This window comes from Oryctolagus cuniculus, chromosome 4 (assembly GCF_051225735.1).
Source record: "Oryctolagus cuniculus isolate XC-2025 breed Fujian yellow rabbit chromosome 4, ASM5122573v1, whole genome shotgun sequence".
Taxonomy (NCBI): Eukaryota; Metazoa; Chordata; class Mammalia; order Lagomorpha; family Leporidae; genus Oryctolagus; species Oryctolagus cuniculus.
The window spans coordinates 75,875,058-75,889,958 of NC_142870.1; the positions used below are offsets into that span (position 1 = coordinate 75,875,058).

Here is a 14,901-nt window from a genome sequence, read left to right on the forward strand (position 1 = left end):
TAAGAGCAGTGAAAGTAGACTCCTTGCCTGGTTCCAGATCTTGGAGAAAATAATTTCATCTTTACCTCCATTCATTATGATGTTAACTGTGGATTTGTTGTATATGATGTTTATTATATTGAGGTATGTTTCTTCTATACCTAATTTGTTCAGGGTTTTTGAAATCATGAATAGATGCTGAATTTTATCAAATGCATCTATTTCTGTATCTGTTGAGATGATCATTTTTATTCTTCATTCTATTAACATGGTATATTTATTGATTGAAATATCCCTGCATCCCTAGAATAAATCCCGCTTGATCTTGATGAATGGACTTTGTGATGTATTGTTGGATTTGATTTGCAAGTAATTTGTTGAGAAATATTTATCTGTGTTCATCAGGAATATTGGTCTATAGTTTTCTTTTTCTTTCATGTCTTTATCTGATTTTGGTATCAAGGTAAGTCTGGCCTCTTAAAATGAATTTGAAAGATTTTCCTCACTTTCAGTTTTTTGAAATAGCTTGAGAATAATTGGTGTTAGTTCTTCCTTAAAAGTTCGGTAGAATTCAACAGTGAAGCTGTTTCATCCTGGCCTTTTCTTTTATTGATTCAATCTCATTCACCGTTGTTCTGTTTGCATTTTCTGTTTTCATGGTTCAATTCTGGTAAATCATATGTAATCCAGAAATTCATCAATTTATTCTGTGTGCCAGTGTATTGGTATGTATGGATTCAGGATTTATTCCAGGGATGCAGGGATATTTCAATCAATAAATATATCATATTAATAGAATAAAGAATAAAAATGATCATCTCAACAGATACAGAAATAGATGCATTTGATAAAATTCAGCATCTATTCATGATTTCAAAAACCCTGAACAAAATAAAGTGATCATTAGACAATCACTAATGATCCTGTTTCTGTGGTATCAGTTGTAATATTTTTTTATTATTATATTTGAGTCCTCTCTTTGTTTTGTTTTGTTTTCTTTTTTCTTATTCTAGCTTAAGGCTTATCAATTTTGTTTATCTTTTCTTTTTGTTTTACTTTTATATTTGGAATTCTTTTTTTTTTTTTTAGATTTATTTTATTTATTTGAAAGGCAAAAATAGAGAGAGAAGGAGAGAGAGAGAAAAGAGATATCTTCTATCTGCTGGTTCATTCCCCAAATGGCCACAACTGCCGGAGCTGGGCCAGCTGAAGCCAGAAGCCAGGAACTTCTTCCAGGTTCCCATGTGGGTGCAGAGGCCCAAGAATTTGGGCCATTTTCCACTGTTTTCCTAGGTGCATTAGCAGGGATCTGGATCTGAAGTGGAGCTTCTGGAACTCAGACTGGCACCCATACAGAATGCCAGCATGGCAGACAGAGACTTAACCTTCTCTGCCTCAGTGCCAGCATCAATGAATTTTTTTTTAAGGTTTGTTTATTTGAAAGGCAGAGTTAGAGAGAGAGGAAGAGTCACAGAGAGGGGTCTTCCATCTACTCTTTCACTCCCCAGATGGCCACAATGGCCAGGATAGGGCCAGACCAAAGCCAGGAGCCAGGAGCTTCATCTCGGTCTCACGTGGATGCAGGGGTCCAAGCACCTGGGTCATGCTTTCCCAGGCATATTAGCAAGGAACTGGATCAGAAGTGGAGCTGCTGGGACTTGAACCTATGCCCATATGGCATGCCAGCGTCACAGCCAGTGGCTTTACCCTCTATGCCACAATTCTAGTCCCTACTTTTATATTTGAAAGACAAAAGTGGCTGGCGCCGCGGCTCAATAGGCTAATCCTCCACCTAGCAGCGCCGGCACACTGGGTTCTAGTCTTGGTCGGGGCACCGGATTCTTTCCCGGTTACCCCTCTTCCAGGCCAGCTCTCTGCTGTGGCCGGGAGTGCAGTGGAGGATGGCCCAGGTGCTTGGGCCCTGCACCCCATGGGAGACCAGGAGAAGCACCTGGCTCCTGCCCTCAGATCAGCGCGGTGCGCTGGCCGCAGTGCGCCAGCCATGGCAGCTATTGGAGGGTGAACCAACGGCAAAGGGAAGACCTTTCTGTCTCTCTCTCACTATCCACTCTGCCTGTCAAAAAAAAAAAAAAGAAAGAAAGAAAGAAAAAAAAGACAAAAGTGATAGAGAGGTGCTGGCATTGTGGCATAGCAGATTAAGCTACCACATGCAATACCAGCTTCCTATATGGGTTCTGGTCTGAGTCTGAGCTTCTCCACTTCTGATCCAGCTCCCTGGTAATTGCCCTAGGAAAGGAATAGAAGATGGCCCAAGAGCTTGGGCCCCTACACCCACACGGGAGACCTGGAAGAAGCTCCTGGCTTTTCTAAAGGCCCAGAACTTGAGCCATCACTTGCTGCCTCCCAGGGTGCACATTATCAGGAAGCTAGATTGGAAGTGGAGGAGCTGGGATTCAAACCAGGAACTCCAGTATGGGATGCGAGCCTCCTAAGCAGCATGCCAGTCACTGTGCAATGCCCATTCTGGGCAGGCATCTTCTTTCAGTAGCTGCGATCAGGCTTATTTGAACATACAAAGCCCCAAACTAATCTTTAGACCAGTTAAAACACTCCTTATATAGTTAAGAAGAAAAAGAAAACTAAAGAAAATCTGTCTTTTGGGGCCGGCACTGTAGCACAGCGGGTTAAAGCCCTGACCTAAAGCGCCGGCATCCCACATGGGCGTTGTCTCTACCTCTCTCTGTAACTCTGACTTTCAAATAAATAAAAATAAAAAATGAAAATCTGTCTTTTTTAGGTCAGCAGAACAGTGGCCATGGAAAAAGAAAAATTCTACAGCATATTTCCGAGGATCAAGGTGATTATATTATTTTGACATTTTACAAAGATTCTCTTCCAAATAATGTGTAAAATATATATAATCTTGAGTGTATGAAGAACTGTAGCTCAGACAGAAAGCTAAGACTAAGAAATAAATGTAGAATGACAGAATCAGACTAGAGAAGAATTCAGATTATTTTCCCACTTCACTCTTAACTGAAATTAAAAGAGGTGAAGTTCATCCATCTAGATGTTTGCAGAGTGCCACGAGAGTAGTGGACGTTGATCACATGACGCTGAACAGAACAAGTGAGCTCCTGCTTGTTTACGGAGTCCTCCGGCAGCTGGTGATCCTGCCATGGTCAGCCTCACCAGAGCTTCTGAGGTTTTCATCAGGCCCTATTGCTGCAAAACAGTGACTAAGAGCACAGACCGAGGCTGATGGAAATGGACAGGGAAGCAGGGAAGAGAGAGAGAAATAGGAAAGTAGCAGAAGGACCCTGTCTGCGTTGTTCAGCCGTGCATCCCCAATGCCAGGAGCAGGACGTGGCATGTAGACAGGCTACAAATTTAGGGTACTTCAAGAAGTTCATGAAAAATGAAATTAACAGATAAGTTTGTTTTGCCAGAAAAATATTTGAGATCATCATGTCTAAGAGGGACCTTCAAAAAGTTTATGCAAAATGTCTGTTATGAAAAAGCTGTCTGTGGATTTCAAACTATTTTGCACCAAAATGAATTTATCTTTTAGTTCCGTTTTCCCCAGAATTCTTTGAAGTATCCTTGTATTGGGAACAGATGAATAGAGAAAGACCAGGAGAAAAGAAGGCTTTTGAAGTTTTGTGGCGAGTCGTGGTCAGGGATCATACCTCTGTCTCCCATCCTCCTCGCATGGCCAGTGGAGTTCAGGGTGCAAATGGCTGCTGAATCACTACTGTTCCTTACCGACTTCTGTGGTTCTTCTCTTGAGCTCATAGATCGTTCACTTGGGGCCCGTGTCTGACTTTAAGAGTCTTAGGACCTCCTTGAAACTACGTGAGAATATGTGCTTTCTTCTCAGGATGTGGGAAGGGCATGCATTCACAGTTCTTAAGGGATTCTCTGGGGGTCTTGGAGCCCTCACGTGTCAAGACCCTCCATTACTTGGACCATTGCTAGGTTTTTCGCCCCTATATAGTCTTTAGGTTTTTAAGCCGGTTAGTTTTTTTGCTTTGTTTTTAAATTTAAATATTATTCTGCATTTCATGGAGCATTTGCCACAGAGGTCATATAGCTTATTTCAGTAAGTGCTGACTGCCTAGTGTTGCAGCTGTGAGTGCCAGTGATTACAGAGGTGACATGAACCTTCCTAAAAAGGAAGTCATTCCTTGGGAAATGGCTACAGTGACCAGAACAGCATACTCCTTTTTTTTAATAGAAAGCTTTTATTTAATAAATATAAATTTTATAAGTACAACTTTTGGATTACAGCGGTTCTTCCCCCCCATACCCATCCTCCTTTGCCCAAACCATCCCACCTCCTACTCTCTCTCCCATCCCATTCTTCATTAAGATTCATTTTTAATTATCTTTATATACTAAGTAAAGATTTCAACAGTTTGCACCCACATGGACACACAAAGTATAAAGTACTGTTTGAAGATTAGTTGTACTGTTAATTCTTGTAGTACAACACATTAAGGACAGAGGTCCTACATGGGGAGTAAGTGCACAGTGACTCCTGTTGTTGATTTAACAATTGACACTTTTATTTATGACGTCAGTGATCACCCGAGGCTCTTGTCATGAGCTGCCAAGGCTATGGAAGCCTCTTGAGTTCACAAACTCTGACAATATTTAGACAAGGCCATAATCAAAGTGGAGGTTCTCTCCTCCCTTCAGAGAAAGATACTTCATTCTTTGATGGTCCCTTCTTTCCACGAGGATCTCATTCACAGAGATCTTTCCTATATGTTATTTTTTGCCACAGTGTCTTGGCTTTCCATGCCTGAAATGCTCTCATGGGCTTTTTAGCCAGATCTGAATGCTTTTAAGGGCTGATTCTGAGGGCAGAGTGCTGTTTAGGGCATTTGTCACTCTGTGAGTCTGCTGTGTGGCCTCATTCCCATTTTGGATCGAGAACAGCATACTCTTAAAGCTCAAGTGCAAACAAAGGGTGAAACCCTCCCACTCCTGAAGGGTAAAGTGGGGAACACTCTCGGATCCCCTCAGTGCTGCTGCACCACTTGCTGCTCCTCTGCTGTCACAGTAACCAGTGAATGGCCTTCTACACAGGCAGCCACTGCAGTGGGTTGGGTCCTAGGATTGCTTACCTTTCCAAGGTTGGGAACCGTGTTACGGCATAAGCCACATAGTTTTGTCATGTGTTTCTCTTATAGGACAAGTCCAGAACGAGATCCTCTCATTCTTCTGTCTCGGAAAAATCCAAAACTTGTTGATGCAGAGTATACCAAAAACCAGGCCTGGAAATCTATGAAAGTAATCAACAATCATCTGAATAGAACTACAACAGTGAACATTCTCACTCAAAGGACATTGCCACCTGGGTAGAATTTGAGACTAGGTTTCGTCTCAGTGGTGAGATGAGTAGAGAGAAAGTTCCATGAACCAGTGTTAGCGTATATGTAAATTCTCTTTTAAACTCACATTGCTTTTTCTCATCATGTTATGACTAATATATTATGCTCTGATGCTTTCGACCAGAGGTCCCAACTTTTTCTGTAAAGGCCAGATAGTAAATTTAGAATCTGGTCTCTGTTGTAATTATTCAACTCTGCCGTTTAAGTATCAAAGCAGCAATCTGTGACCAAATGAATTTGGCTGTATACTTGATATGGGTGGTTGTATGGTTTTTTTTTTTTTTTCTTTTAAACTTATTTATCTGAAAAGCAGAGTTATAGAGAGAGGGAGAGAGATACAAAAGAGAAATTTTCCAACTACGGTTCATTGCCCAAATGGCCACAATGGCTGGGGCTGGGCCAGGCAGCAGAAGTCAGAAGGCTAGAGCTCCATTCAGGTCTCCCACAAGGGTGGCAGGGGCCAATCACCTGTGCCATCTTCCACTGCTTTCCCAGGCACATTAGCAAGGAGCTGGATGGTAAGTGGAGCATCCAGACTCAAACCGGCACTCATATGGGATGCCAGCATCACAGGGAGGAACTTAAGCCACTGCACCATAACACTGGCCCCAACGTGGTATATTCTAATAAAAACTTTGCTTATTGCTGTGGAAATTTGAAATTCATGTGATTTTCACATGTTGTAAAATAGTCTTTTGCTTTTTTCCAACCACTTGAAAATAATATCCTTATTCATCTATTGATTATACAAAACAAGCAGTGGGTTTGATTTGGCCAATGGACTCCAACCCATGGTTTCATCCAGTGGTTCTCTACCTTGGCTAAAAGTACAACCAGAGAGCTTAAACAAGGAATCAGGGGCCGATGCTGTGGCACAGTGGGTTAAATCTCCAGCCTGCAGTGCTAGCATCCCATATGGGTGCTGGTTTGAGTCTGGCTGCTCCTCTTCCAGTCCACCTCCTAGCTAATGCACCTGGGAAAGCAGCAGAAGATGACCCAAGCCCTTGGGGCCCCTGCACCCTTGTAGGAGATCCAGAGGAGGCTCCTGGCTCCTGGCTTCAGCCTGGCCCAGCCCTGGTTGTTGTACCAATTTGGGAGTGAACCAGCAGTTTGAAGACCTCTCTCTCTCTTTGTCTCTACCTTTCTCTGTAACTCTGCCTTTCAAATAAATAAAATAAATCTTAAAAAAAAAAAGAGTCAGAATCTCTGGGGATAGAGCCAAGGCCACTTCATTTGTTTAAAATTCCCCAAATTGGGGTGGGCATTATGGCACAGTTGCTTAAGCCGCTGCTTAGGACTTCTACTTCCCATTTTGGAGTGCCTGGTTCCATCTAATATGCTTGGAAGGCAGCAGATGGTGGCCCAAGCATTCTTGGGTTCCTGCCCAGTGGAGACTGAATGGAATTCCTGGGTACTTGTTTCGGTCTGGCCTACCCCCAGGTGTCATAGGCGTATGGTGGGAGTGAACCAGTGAATGGAAATTCTCTTTGTCACTCTGCATTGCCAATAAGTAAATAAATCTTTAAAAAATGATTCTAAGTTAAAGCCAGAAACTGGGACCTTAGGTCTAGTATGTCTGTCCTCTGGACTCTGACTTCTTAATCAGAAAACCTGAAACCCTATTAGTGGGCTTGTGGTGCAGAGGTTTAAGCCACTGCTTGGGACACTGGTATCCTGTCTTAGAGTGCCTAGGATTGAGTCCCAGTTCTGCTGATCCAGCTTCCTGCTAATGTGCCTGGGAGGCAGCAGATGATGGCCAAAGTACTTGGGTTCCTGCCACCCATGCAGGAGAATTGTATGGAGTTCCTGGCTTCTGGCTTCAGCCTGGCCTTACCTCTGCTTTTGTGGCCATTTAGGGAGTTAACCAGTGGATGGAACATCTCTCTGTGTCTCCCTCTTCCTCTGTGCCCCTCTGTTCCTTCTGTCCATCCCTGTCCTCTGCCCCTGCTTCCCTCTCTTCTTCCCTCCTCCTTTGTTGCCCCGCCTTTCAAATAAATAAAACTTTAAGAGGAAAAAAAACCCTTAAAGCCCTAAATTTCCTCATCTGGAATTTCCATCCACCATATGAGTAGGCTTTGAAAAAAAGCTCTAAATTTCCTGGGGGAAAACTGGAGGTATGTTATTATTTGGTATGGCTTTAATCAAACTGGAGCAAATGAATTTAAGAAACTTTATTGAATAATACAAGTAAAAAAAGTATTTTTTTATTAATTTGTTTATTTGAAAATCAGAGTTACACAGAGAAGGAGAGGCAAAGAAAGAAAGGTCTTCCATCCGATGGTTCACTCCCCAGTTGGCCACAACGGCCAGAGCTGCGTCGATCCGAAGCCAGGAGCCAGGAGCTTCCTCTGGGTCTCCCACATGGGTACAGAGGCCCAAGGGCTTGGGCCATTCTCCACTGCTTTCCCAGGCCATAGCAGAGAGCTGGATCAGAAGTGGAGCAGCTGGGACTCGAACCGGCGCCCATATGGGATGCTGGCACTGGAGGCGCCGGCTCCCCCCAAAAAGATGTATTCATTCCGCACACAAGTTGTTAGCATCTACCAGAAGCAACCAGACTTCCTCCCCTGCTAAAGTGGATGGAATGTACCTGGGGGTCTCACATTCAAATACTCTAGGGCAGCAGGTGATAGAAAAATATGAGCGAGGGGCCACCATTGTGGCATAGCAGGTAAAGCTGGTGCCCCACATGGGCACTGGTTCGTGTCCCAGCTGCCCTACTTCCAATCCAGCTCCCTGCTAAAAAGCCTGAGAAAAGCAGCGGAAGATGGCCCTAGTTTCTTGGATCCCTGCTATCCACATAGGAGACCTGGAAACATTCCCGGCTTCAGCCTGGCCCAGCCCTGGCCCCTGCTGCTGTGAAGTAACCAGCAGATGGAAGCTCTCTGTCTCTCCCTTTCTGTCTGTACTTCTGACTTTGAAATAAATTATCTTTAAAAAAAAAAAGAAAAGAAAAGAAAGGTATGAGCAGGAGACAGCACAAACAACTCCAGGCGCTTGCTGCTGGGTGGGAGTAGGAGCCCCGTTTGCCAGACCTTTCTTGGCTTTTTTCATCCAGGAAAAGTTGGAAATGTGAATTTTTGCAAGAAATAGCTTGCCACCTATAAATGTTAGTAATGGTCTGAATAATTTTTAACTACTTTGCATGCCCAGCAAAATTTGTGCGTGGCCTCTTCTCAACCCACCAGCCAGACTCGTGCCCTTCTGGGTGTGATTTAGAGTGAAATGTGCTACAGGCTGTGACCTCTTAGTTCAAAGGAGGGCAGCATGGCGTCAGGTGAACTTAAACTCTAGAACCAAATAGACCTAGGTTAAAATCTCTGCTTCTTCTGCTTAGGGCCATATGACCTTAAGCAACCCTCTCAACTTCTTGAAGTTTTGGGTTCTTCGTTTATATAATGGGTATAATAATGCGTCCCGAGTGTGTTTACTATGAGGCTGAGTGAGGTACTTAGATGAAGTGTTCCTCAGTGCTTGCTGCCCAGTGATTGCCAGTAAATATCAATATTAAGTATTTATTTTCTATTACAGGATACCTTGGGGAAGCCAGCTGCTAAGGATGTTCATCTTGTAGATCACTGCAAATACAAGTAAGACTTCTAGTTTCTGTATTGCCTTTGAAATAGCTTCACTTTGGGGGAAGATTTTCATATCAAGGCCTATTTGGGGTATATGAAAGTTGTATTAATTTATTTAGCTGGCTTTTTTAAAAGACTTATTTATTTTTATTTGAAAGGCAAAGTTAGAGAGAGGCAAAGGCAGAGAGACAGAGAGAGAGCGATCTAGCTTCCATCCACTGGTTCACTCCCCAACTGGCCTCAATGGCCAGGGCTGGGCCAGGTGGAAGCCAGGAGGCAGGAGCTTCTTCTGAGTCTCTCATATGGGTGCAGGGACCCAAATACTTTGTCCATTTTCTGCTGCTTTTCCAGGCTCATTAGCGGGGAGCCGGATCAGAAGTGGAGCAGCTGAGACTCAAACCGGCACCTATATGGGATGTCGGCACTGCAGGGAGCAGCTTTACCCACTATGCCACAGCGCTGGTGCTCTATTTAGTTGCCTTTTATTGAAGGCCTACTGTGCACCGACCTGAGTACTGTAGGGACTGAGAGGAATGAAACGTGGTTGGTCTCTGCTTCTAGAAGCCTTCCAGTCATTAAAGTGATGGGATTACTTCTCCCCACGTCCTACCAACTGGTAGTTGAAGTCCTATCTCAGATTAATAAATATTATAATTAAATGCCAAGACTGAAAATTTTGGATGAAGAGGTTAAGCCAGGTCTGGAGGAGGGTAGCGAGGAGGTTCAGAGGTATGAATGCCAATGGCACACCCAGTGGGAACTATAGGATAAAAGCAACGCTGGTGGGAGACAGCGGAACATGCTTGAGTAATGCTGCAAAGAAAATGTTGTTTCTGAAGATAGCTTTTTCCATGGGGCATTTCTTTGATGATTGACCAGATCAGCTCATTCTCTACAGACTGTAGAAGAGGGTAATGTCCAGGAAACCAGGGGCACCTCTGAGCACATGGAGTACACTAGAGGGAAACCAGGCTTTGGGGGCTATGACTGGTTGCAGACATTTGGCCTAGAGAAGCTTTTGGAATTTTATTCGCTCTTGATTTTGATGTATATCACTGAACATTGCTATATTTTCTCAAATATGTCCCAAATCTGTCATTCCTTCTGACCGTCATATTCCCTTGTCTCCTTGTATCCCACCACCCAACGAGCTGTTTGCAGAAAGTACCCTTGTTTTATCTTCACCCATCATTCCCAGAACAACCTGCAGCCCCAGCCCTAGAAAAGCAAGGGGTTTATGGAAGCCCCACAGGGACATACTGCTTGTCCTTGAAAACTGAAAATGGAAAGGGAAGGGAGAGGAATGGTAAAAGGAGAGAATGGGAGGAAGGAATATGAAAAAAGGCCATATTTCTGACAGCAGGCACAGAATATCAAATTTATTTTGCTCTTTCTTTTCCCCAGGTATCTGTTTAATTTTCGGGGGGTAGCTGCAAGTTTTCGATTCAAACACCTCTTCCTGTGTGGTTCACTTGTTTTCCATGTTGGTGAAGAGTGGCTCGAATTCTTCTATCCACAACTGAAGCCATGGGTGCACTATATCCCAGTGAAAACAGACCTCTCCAATGTCCAGTAAGCTGCTATCCCTAAGAAAGAACTCCTAATGACCCTGCAACCCACCCCCACTTTCCAGTGATTTCAGGCTTTTAGTCCAGATGAGTTTCTCTATTGAAAGCTTTATTTCTCTTCTATTGATTGCATCTATGAGGACACTTCCAAAAGTTCATGGAAAAGTGGAGCTGAAAGATAAGTTTATTGAAGGAAGTGCTTGCTTAGCAGTTAAAATGCCTGTCTCCCATATTGGAGTAACTGGATTTGATTCCTGATTGTGGCTTCTGGCTCCTGACAGTATAGACCCTAGGAGGCAGTGGTGATGGCTTAAATAATTGGATTCTTTCTGTCTATGTGGGAGACTTGGATTGAATTCCTACCTCCCACCTTTAGCCCCAGCCCAGCCCTTCCCATTGTGGGCAGTTGGAGAGTGAACGCAAGGATGGGCTTTTTCTCTCTGCTGCAAATAAGTTATTTTATTGCATGAAAATTTTGAAATCCATGTATCGTTTTTTAATAATACACATTTATATTTTTCCATGAACCTTTTAACCCTTCCTATACTCTTAGATTATTATTCAAGTAGGCTGTAAGAGATATTTAATTTGAAACAGTACTCTGATGCTAGTTCCAAACCTGACAGACAGTATGGAGTAACAAAGCTTCCAACTCTTGAAGATTAAATGTAGGGGTATTTGATCTCGTATTATCAAAGGGACTTGCAGACAGCATGAGAATTGATTTGGGTGAAGTTTGGGAAGGTCTGCTCTCGTAATGGGAGGATCTTAGAAGAGGAATAGAGAAAGGCCTGAAATACAAGCCATTCCCTCTTCTGGTGCCAAAGTGAGATTTTGAAGACAAGATGGAAATTTTTTTTTGCTTTTGAGTTTTGATATTTATCATTGAAGTTTTATTTTCTCAAATATGTCTCAGATCTACAAAAGACTGCTTTTAACCTGGAAGTGAGCTTTATTTGTTATTTTATTCCTGCAAGGACCCCAGTGTATTTGCTTTAAGGAACTCATTCTCCATCCTCATATCTAGAGATTAATATTAGACCTCAGTCTGTAGTCTTTCTGACATCATACTTACGAACTTAGTCTACATGTTGCAGTCTAATAATGCTTTTCATTTCAGAGAGCTGTTGCAATTTGTGAAAGCAAATGATGATATAGCTCAAGAAATTGCTGAAAGGTAAGTTCTGTTCATTTTCCCTTTTATACTTTATGATCCCCATTCTTCCCTAACTAAAGATATCTTAATACATTGTTGCCATGATGATATACTGATCCTCTCATGATACAGAAATAACTCAGAGTGAAAACTGTCCTGAGGGGAAAAACCTACACACATATTCACATATGCCCTAAGCTTTATAGAAATAGACCAAAATCTTTGAGGTAATTAACAAATTCTTTTTATGAGCATTGGCATTTCTGTTTTTTAAAGGAAAAAAATGTTATATTCTATTGCTAACTCCATGTATATGGATAGAATGACTGCCAAGATTGGGCCTGAAGATCAAGTGAGTTAGTTCGCATAAAGTACTCTGAATGGTCCTTGGCACTAGGTAGCCTACGCAAATGTAGACTATGATGAAATTCTTTACTGTAAAATATTCTTGTTGTTCTCTTCTCTAGGGGAAGCCAGTTTATTATGAACCACTTGCAGATGGATGACATCACCTGTTACTGGGAGAACCTCTTGACTGAATACTCTAAATTCCTGTCCTATAATGTAACAAGAAGGAAAGGCTATGATCAGATTAGTCCCAGAATTTTGAAAACTGAACTCTAGTGGTTGTGGTACCATATCGTCTCTATGCCTGCAGATTGCAGATGTCCTATGGTGAGAAGCTTACCATGAGTGTGGCACCTGTACCTTGAATACCATTTATCAAGCCAAATATCTCTTTTTCCTTATCATGCTGCACCCAGTGCAACTCTTAAGAAAGATTCAAAATGTGTATAATACACAGATATGAAGCAGCTCCACCCTTACACTGAAGGAAGAGAAATCATGAGATGTGTATTTTGAACCTGATTCTACCGTTCATTGTCTTACAACCAATCACAGTGTGTGCCTCAGGTCATCTACTTGTGTGTGTTCATCACTGTGAAATTGACTCTGTCCATTATGAAGATGCCTCGTGTGCCATCATCTGAAGCAGAAGATTCATTTGGAACTAGTGCAACTCATCTTCACAGTTCTCAAGTTATTCTAGAACTGACCTCTGTTACTTTAGTGGAAACTGTGAAAAATACTTGGGGATCATTTCCTTAAAGGCCTAAGGAAGCTGTTGTTGTGCCATGTAATGATGTAGGAGTTATTGTTTATAAAGGCATAAACTCCGTGGTACTCAGGAGGTTTCTACAATGACACATACAAAGGGACTGATTGCATGAGTAATTGCAATTGGATTTCAAGTTTCTTCTTTGTGCCTTCATGCCCTTCTTATTTACAAAGAAAAAGAAGAGACAACTTCTTAATAAATTTAGGAAGTAGTTCTCACTTTGTAAAGAACTGCGATAAGAACACCACCTCTTAACCTTTGCACACCCATATTTTTCCTTCTTAAATTGGCAGTGTCAGGGGCCAACATTGTGGTGCAGTCAGTTAAGGCACTGCTTGCAACCTGGCATCCCATGTCAGGGTGCTGGTTTGAGTCTCAGCTGCCCCACTTCCAATCCAATTTCCTGATAACGTGTCTGGGAAGGCAGCAGCAGATGACCCATGCCACCCATGTGAGAGATCAGGATGGAGTTCCTGGTTCCTGACTTTGGGCTGGCCCAGACCTGATTGTTACAGCCACTTGGAAGTGACCCAGCAGATAGATGATCTCTCATTCTCACTCTCTCTCCCTATCTTCTCCTTCCCTCCTTCCATTCTTCTGTTGCTCTGCCATTCAAATAAATAAACCTTTAAGAAATAAAACAAGGCCGGCGCCGCGGCTCACTAGGCTAATCCTCCGCCTAGCGGCGCCGGCACACCAGGTTCTAGTCCCGGTCGGGGCGCCGGATTCTGTCCCGGTTGCGCCTCTTCCAGGCCAGCTCTCTGCTGTGGCCAGGGAGTGCAGTGGAGGATGGCCCAGGTGCTTGGGCCCTGCACCCCATGGGAGACCAGGAAAAGCACCTGGCTCCTGGCTCCTGCCATCGGATCAGCACGGTGCGCTGGCCGCAGCGCGCCAGCCGCGGCGGCCGTTGGAGGGTGAACCAACGGCAAAGGAAGACCTTTCTCTCTGTCTCTCTCTCTCTCACTGTCCACTCTGCCTGTCAAAAAAATAAATAAATAAATAAAAAATAAAAAAAGAAATAAAACAGCAGCAGCAAAGGTCACCTTTAAGTGCTGTGCAGGGACCACAAGAAGTCTTCATATGCAAGCATGGCATTAAGTCGGTAGTTTAGAGCATTCAACTTATATAGGAGGTGTTTGTTTTACTGCAAGTCCATGTTGGGGTGCCTCCCTTTTCCTTTTTTACAGTTTTGAATGAGACATTTGGTTAACAGTTTAAATCTCAAGGTGCTCTCCCTGATTTTTTTTTAAAAATGATAAAAACTTAATTTTAAACTCTATAGTCTGATGCCCTAGGGCCACTCTTGTCCTTTCAGCCCAGTGTTTCCACAGGTGAATCCAACTCTTTCTTTGCCTCTTTAGAAGTACTTGATATTAGCTGATTTCAAAATTAGCAAATGTGAGATTCAGCCACATAAAACAGATTTTATTTCATTTGTCAGAATATATTTGTCATTTTTTAACTCTACAGATTCTTCAGTCTAAGGACATTCTTAGAGGTCTTAAACATCCTGGTAAGATGTTTGCATGGAATAATGCAGGTGTTTAAGATTTTGTTCTCAGGTTCTAATTTTTTTTAATTTTCATTTTTTTAAAGATTTATTTATTTATTTGAAAGAATTACAGAGAGGCAGACATGCAGAGAGAGAGGAAAAGGTCTTCCATTTGCTGGTTCACTCCCCAGATAGCCACAACGGCTGGAGGTGGGCCCATCTGAAGCCAGGAGCCAGGAGCTTCTTTTGGGTCTCCCATGTGGGTACAGGGGCCCAAGGGCTTGGGCCATCTTCTGCTTTCCCAGGCCATAGCGGAGAGCTGGATCTGAAGGCGAGCAGCTGGGACTCGAACCAACACCCATATGGGATGCTGCCATTGCAGGAGGTCCCCCCTACTATGCCACAGTGCTGGCTCCTATTTTCATTATATTTGAAAGGGAGATACAGAGGAAGATTGTCCATCTACTGATTTGCTCCCCCAATGTGTGCACACTGGGGCGGTCAAGCTGAAGCCAGGATTTTAATCCTGGTCTCCCTTGTGAATGGCAGGGACCAAAGTTCTTGAGCCATCATCTGCCACCTCTCAGAGTGCACTTTAGCAGAAAACTGGAATCTGAAGCAGAGCAAAGATTTGAACCCAAACATTCC

The 14,901-nt window shown here is 43.1% G+C and overlaps 1 protein-coding gene across 6 annotated transcripts in view; it reads left to right on the top strand.

The window, feature by feature from the left end:
* POGLUT1 (protein O-glucosyltransferase 1) overlaps window positions 1-12,979 on the top strand; it is a 28,735-nt gene extending 15,756 nt beyond the window's left edge. For 4 of the 6 annotated variants that reach the window (XR_016233106.1, XM_089331728.1, XM_089331729.1 and 1 more), the window contains 6 exons: window positions 2,738-2,797; window positions 5,139-5,238; window positions 8,871-8,929; window positions 10,322-10,489; window positions 11,606-11,662; window positions 12,109-12,979. Coding sequence is in view for 3 of the 6 variants with exons in the window: in XM_089331728.1 (XP_089187854.1) it covers window positions 2,738-2,797; window positions 5,139-5,238; window positions 8,871-8,929; window positions 10,322-10,489; window positions 11,606-11,662; window positions 12,109-12,265 (601 nt within the window). In the remaining 3 variants the exon portion in view is untranslated. Of the gene's footprint in view, window positions 1-2,737; window positions 2,798-5,138; window positions 5,338-8,870; window positions 8,930-10,321; window positions 10,490-11,605; window positions 11,663-12,108 lie in introns of all 6 variants that reach the window. The other 2 variants (XR_016233107.1, XR_016233105.1) reach the window with 1 other exon arrangement.
* Window positions 12,980-14,901: the final 1,922 nt, after the last annotated feature.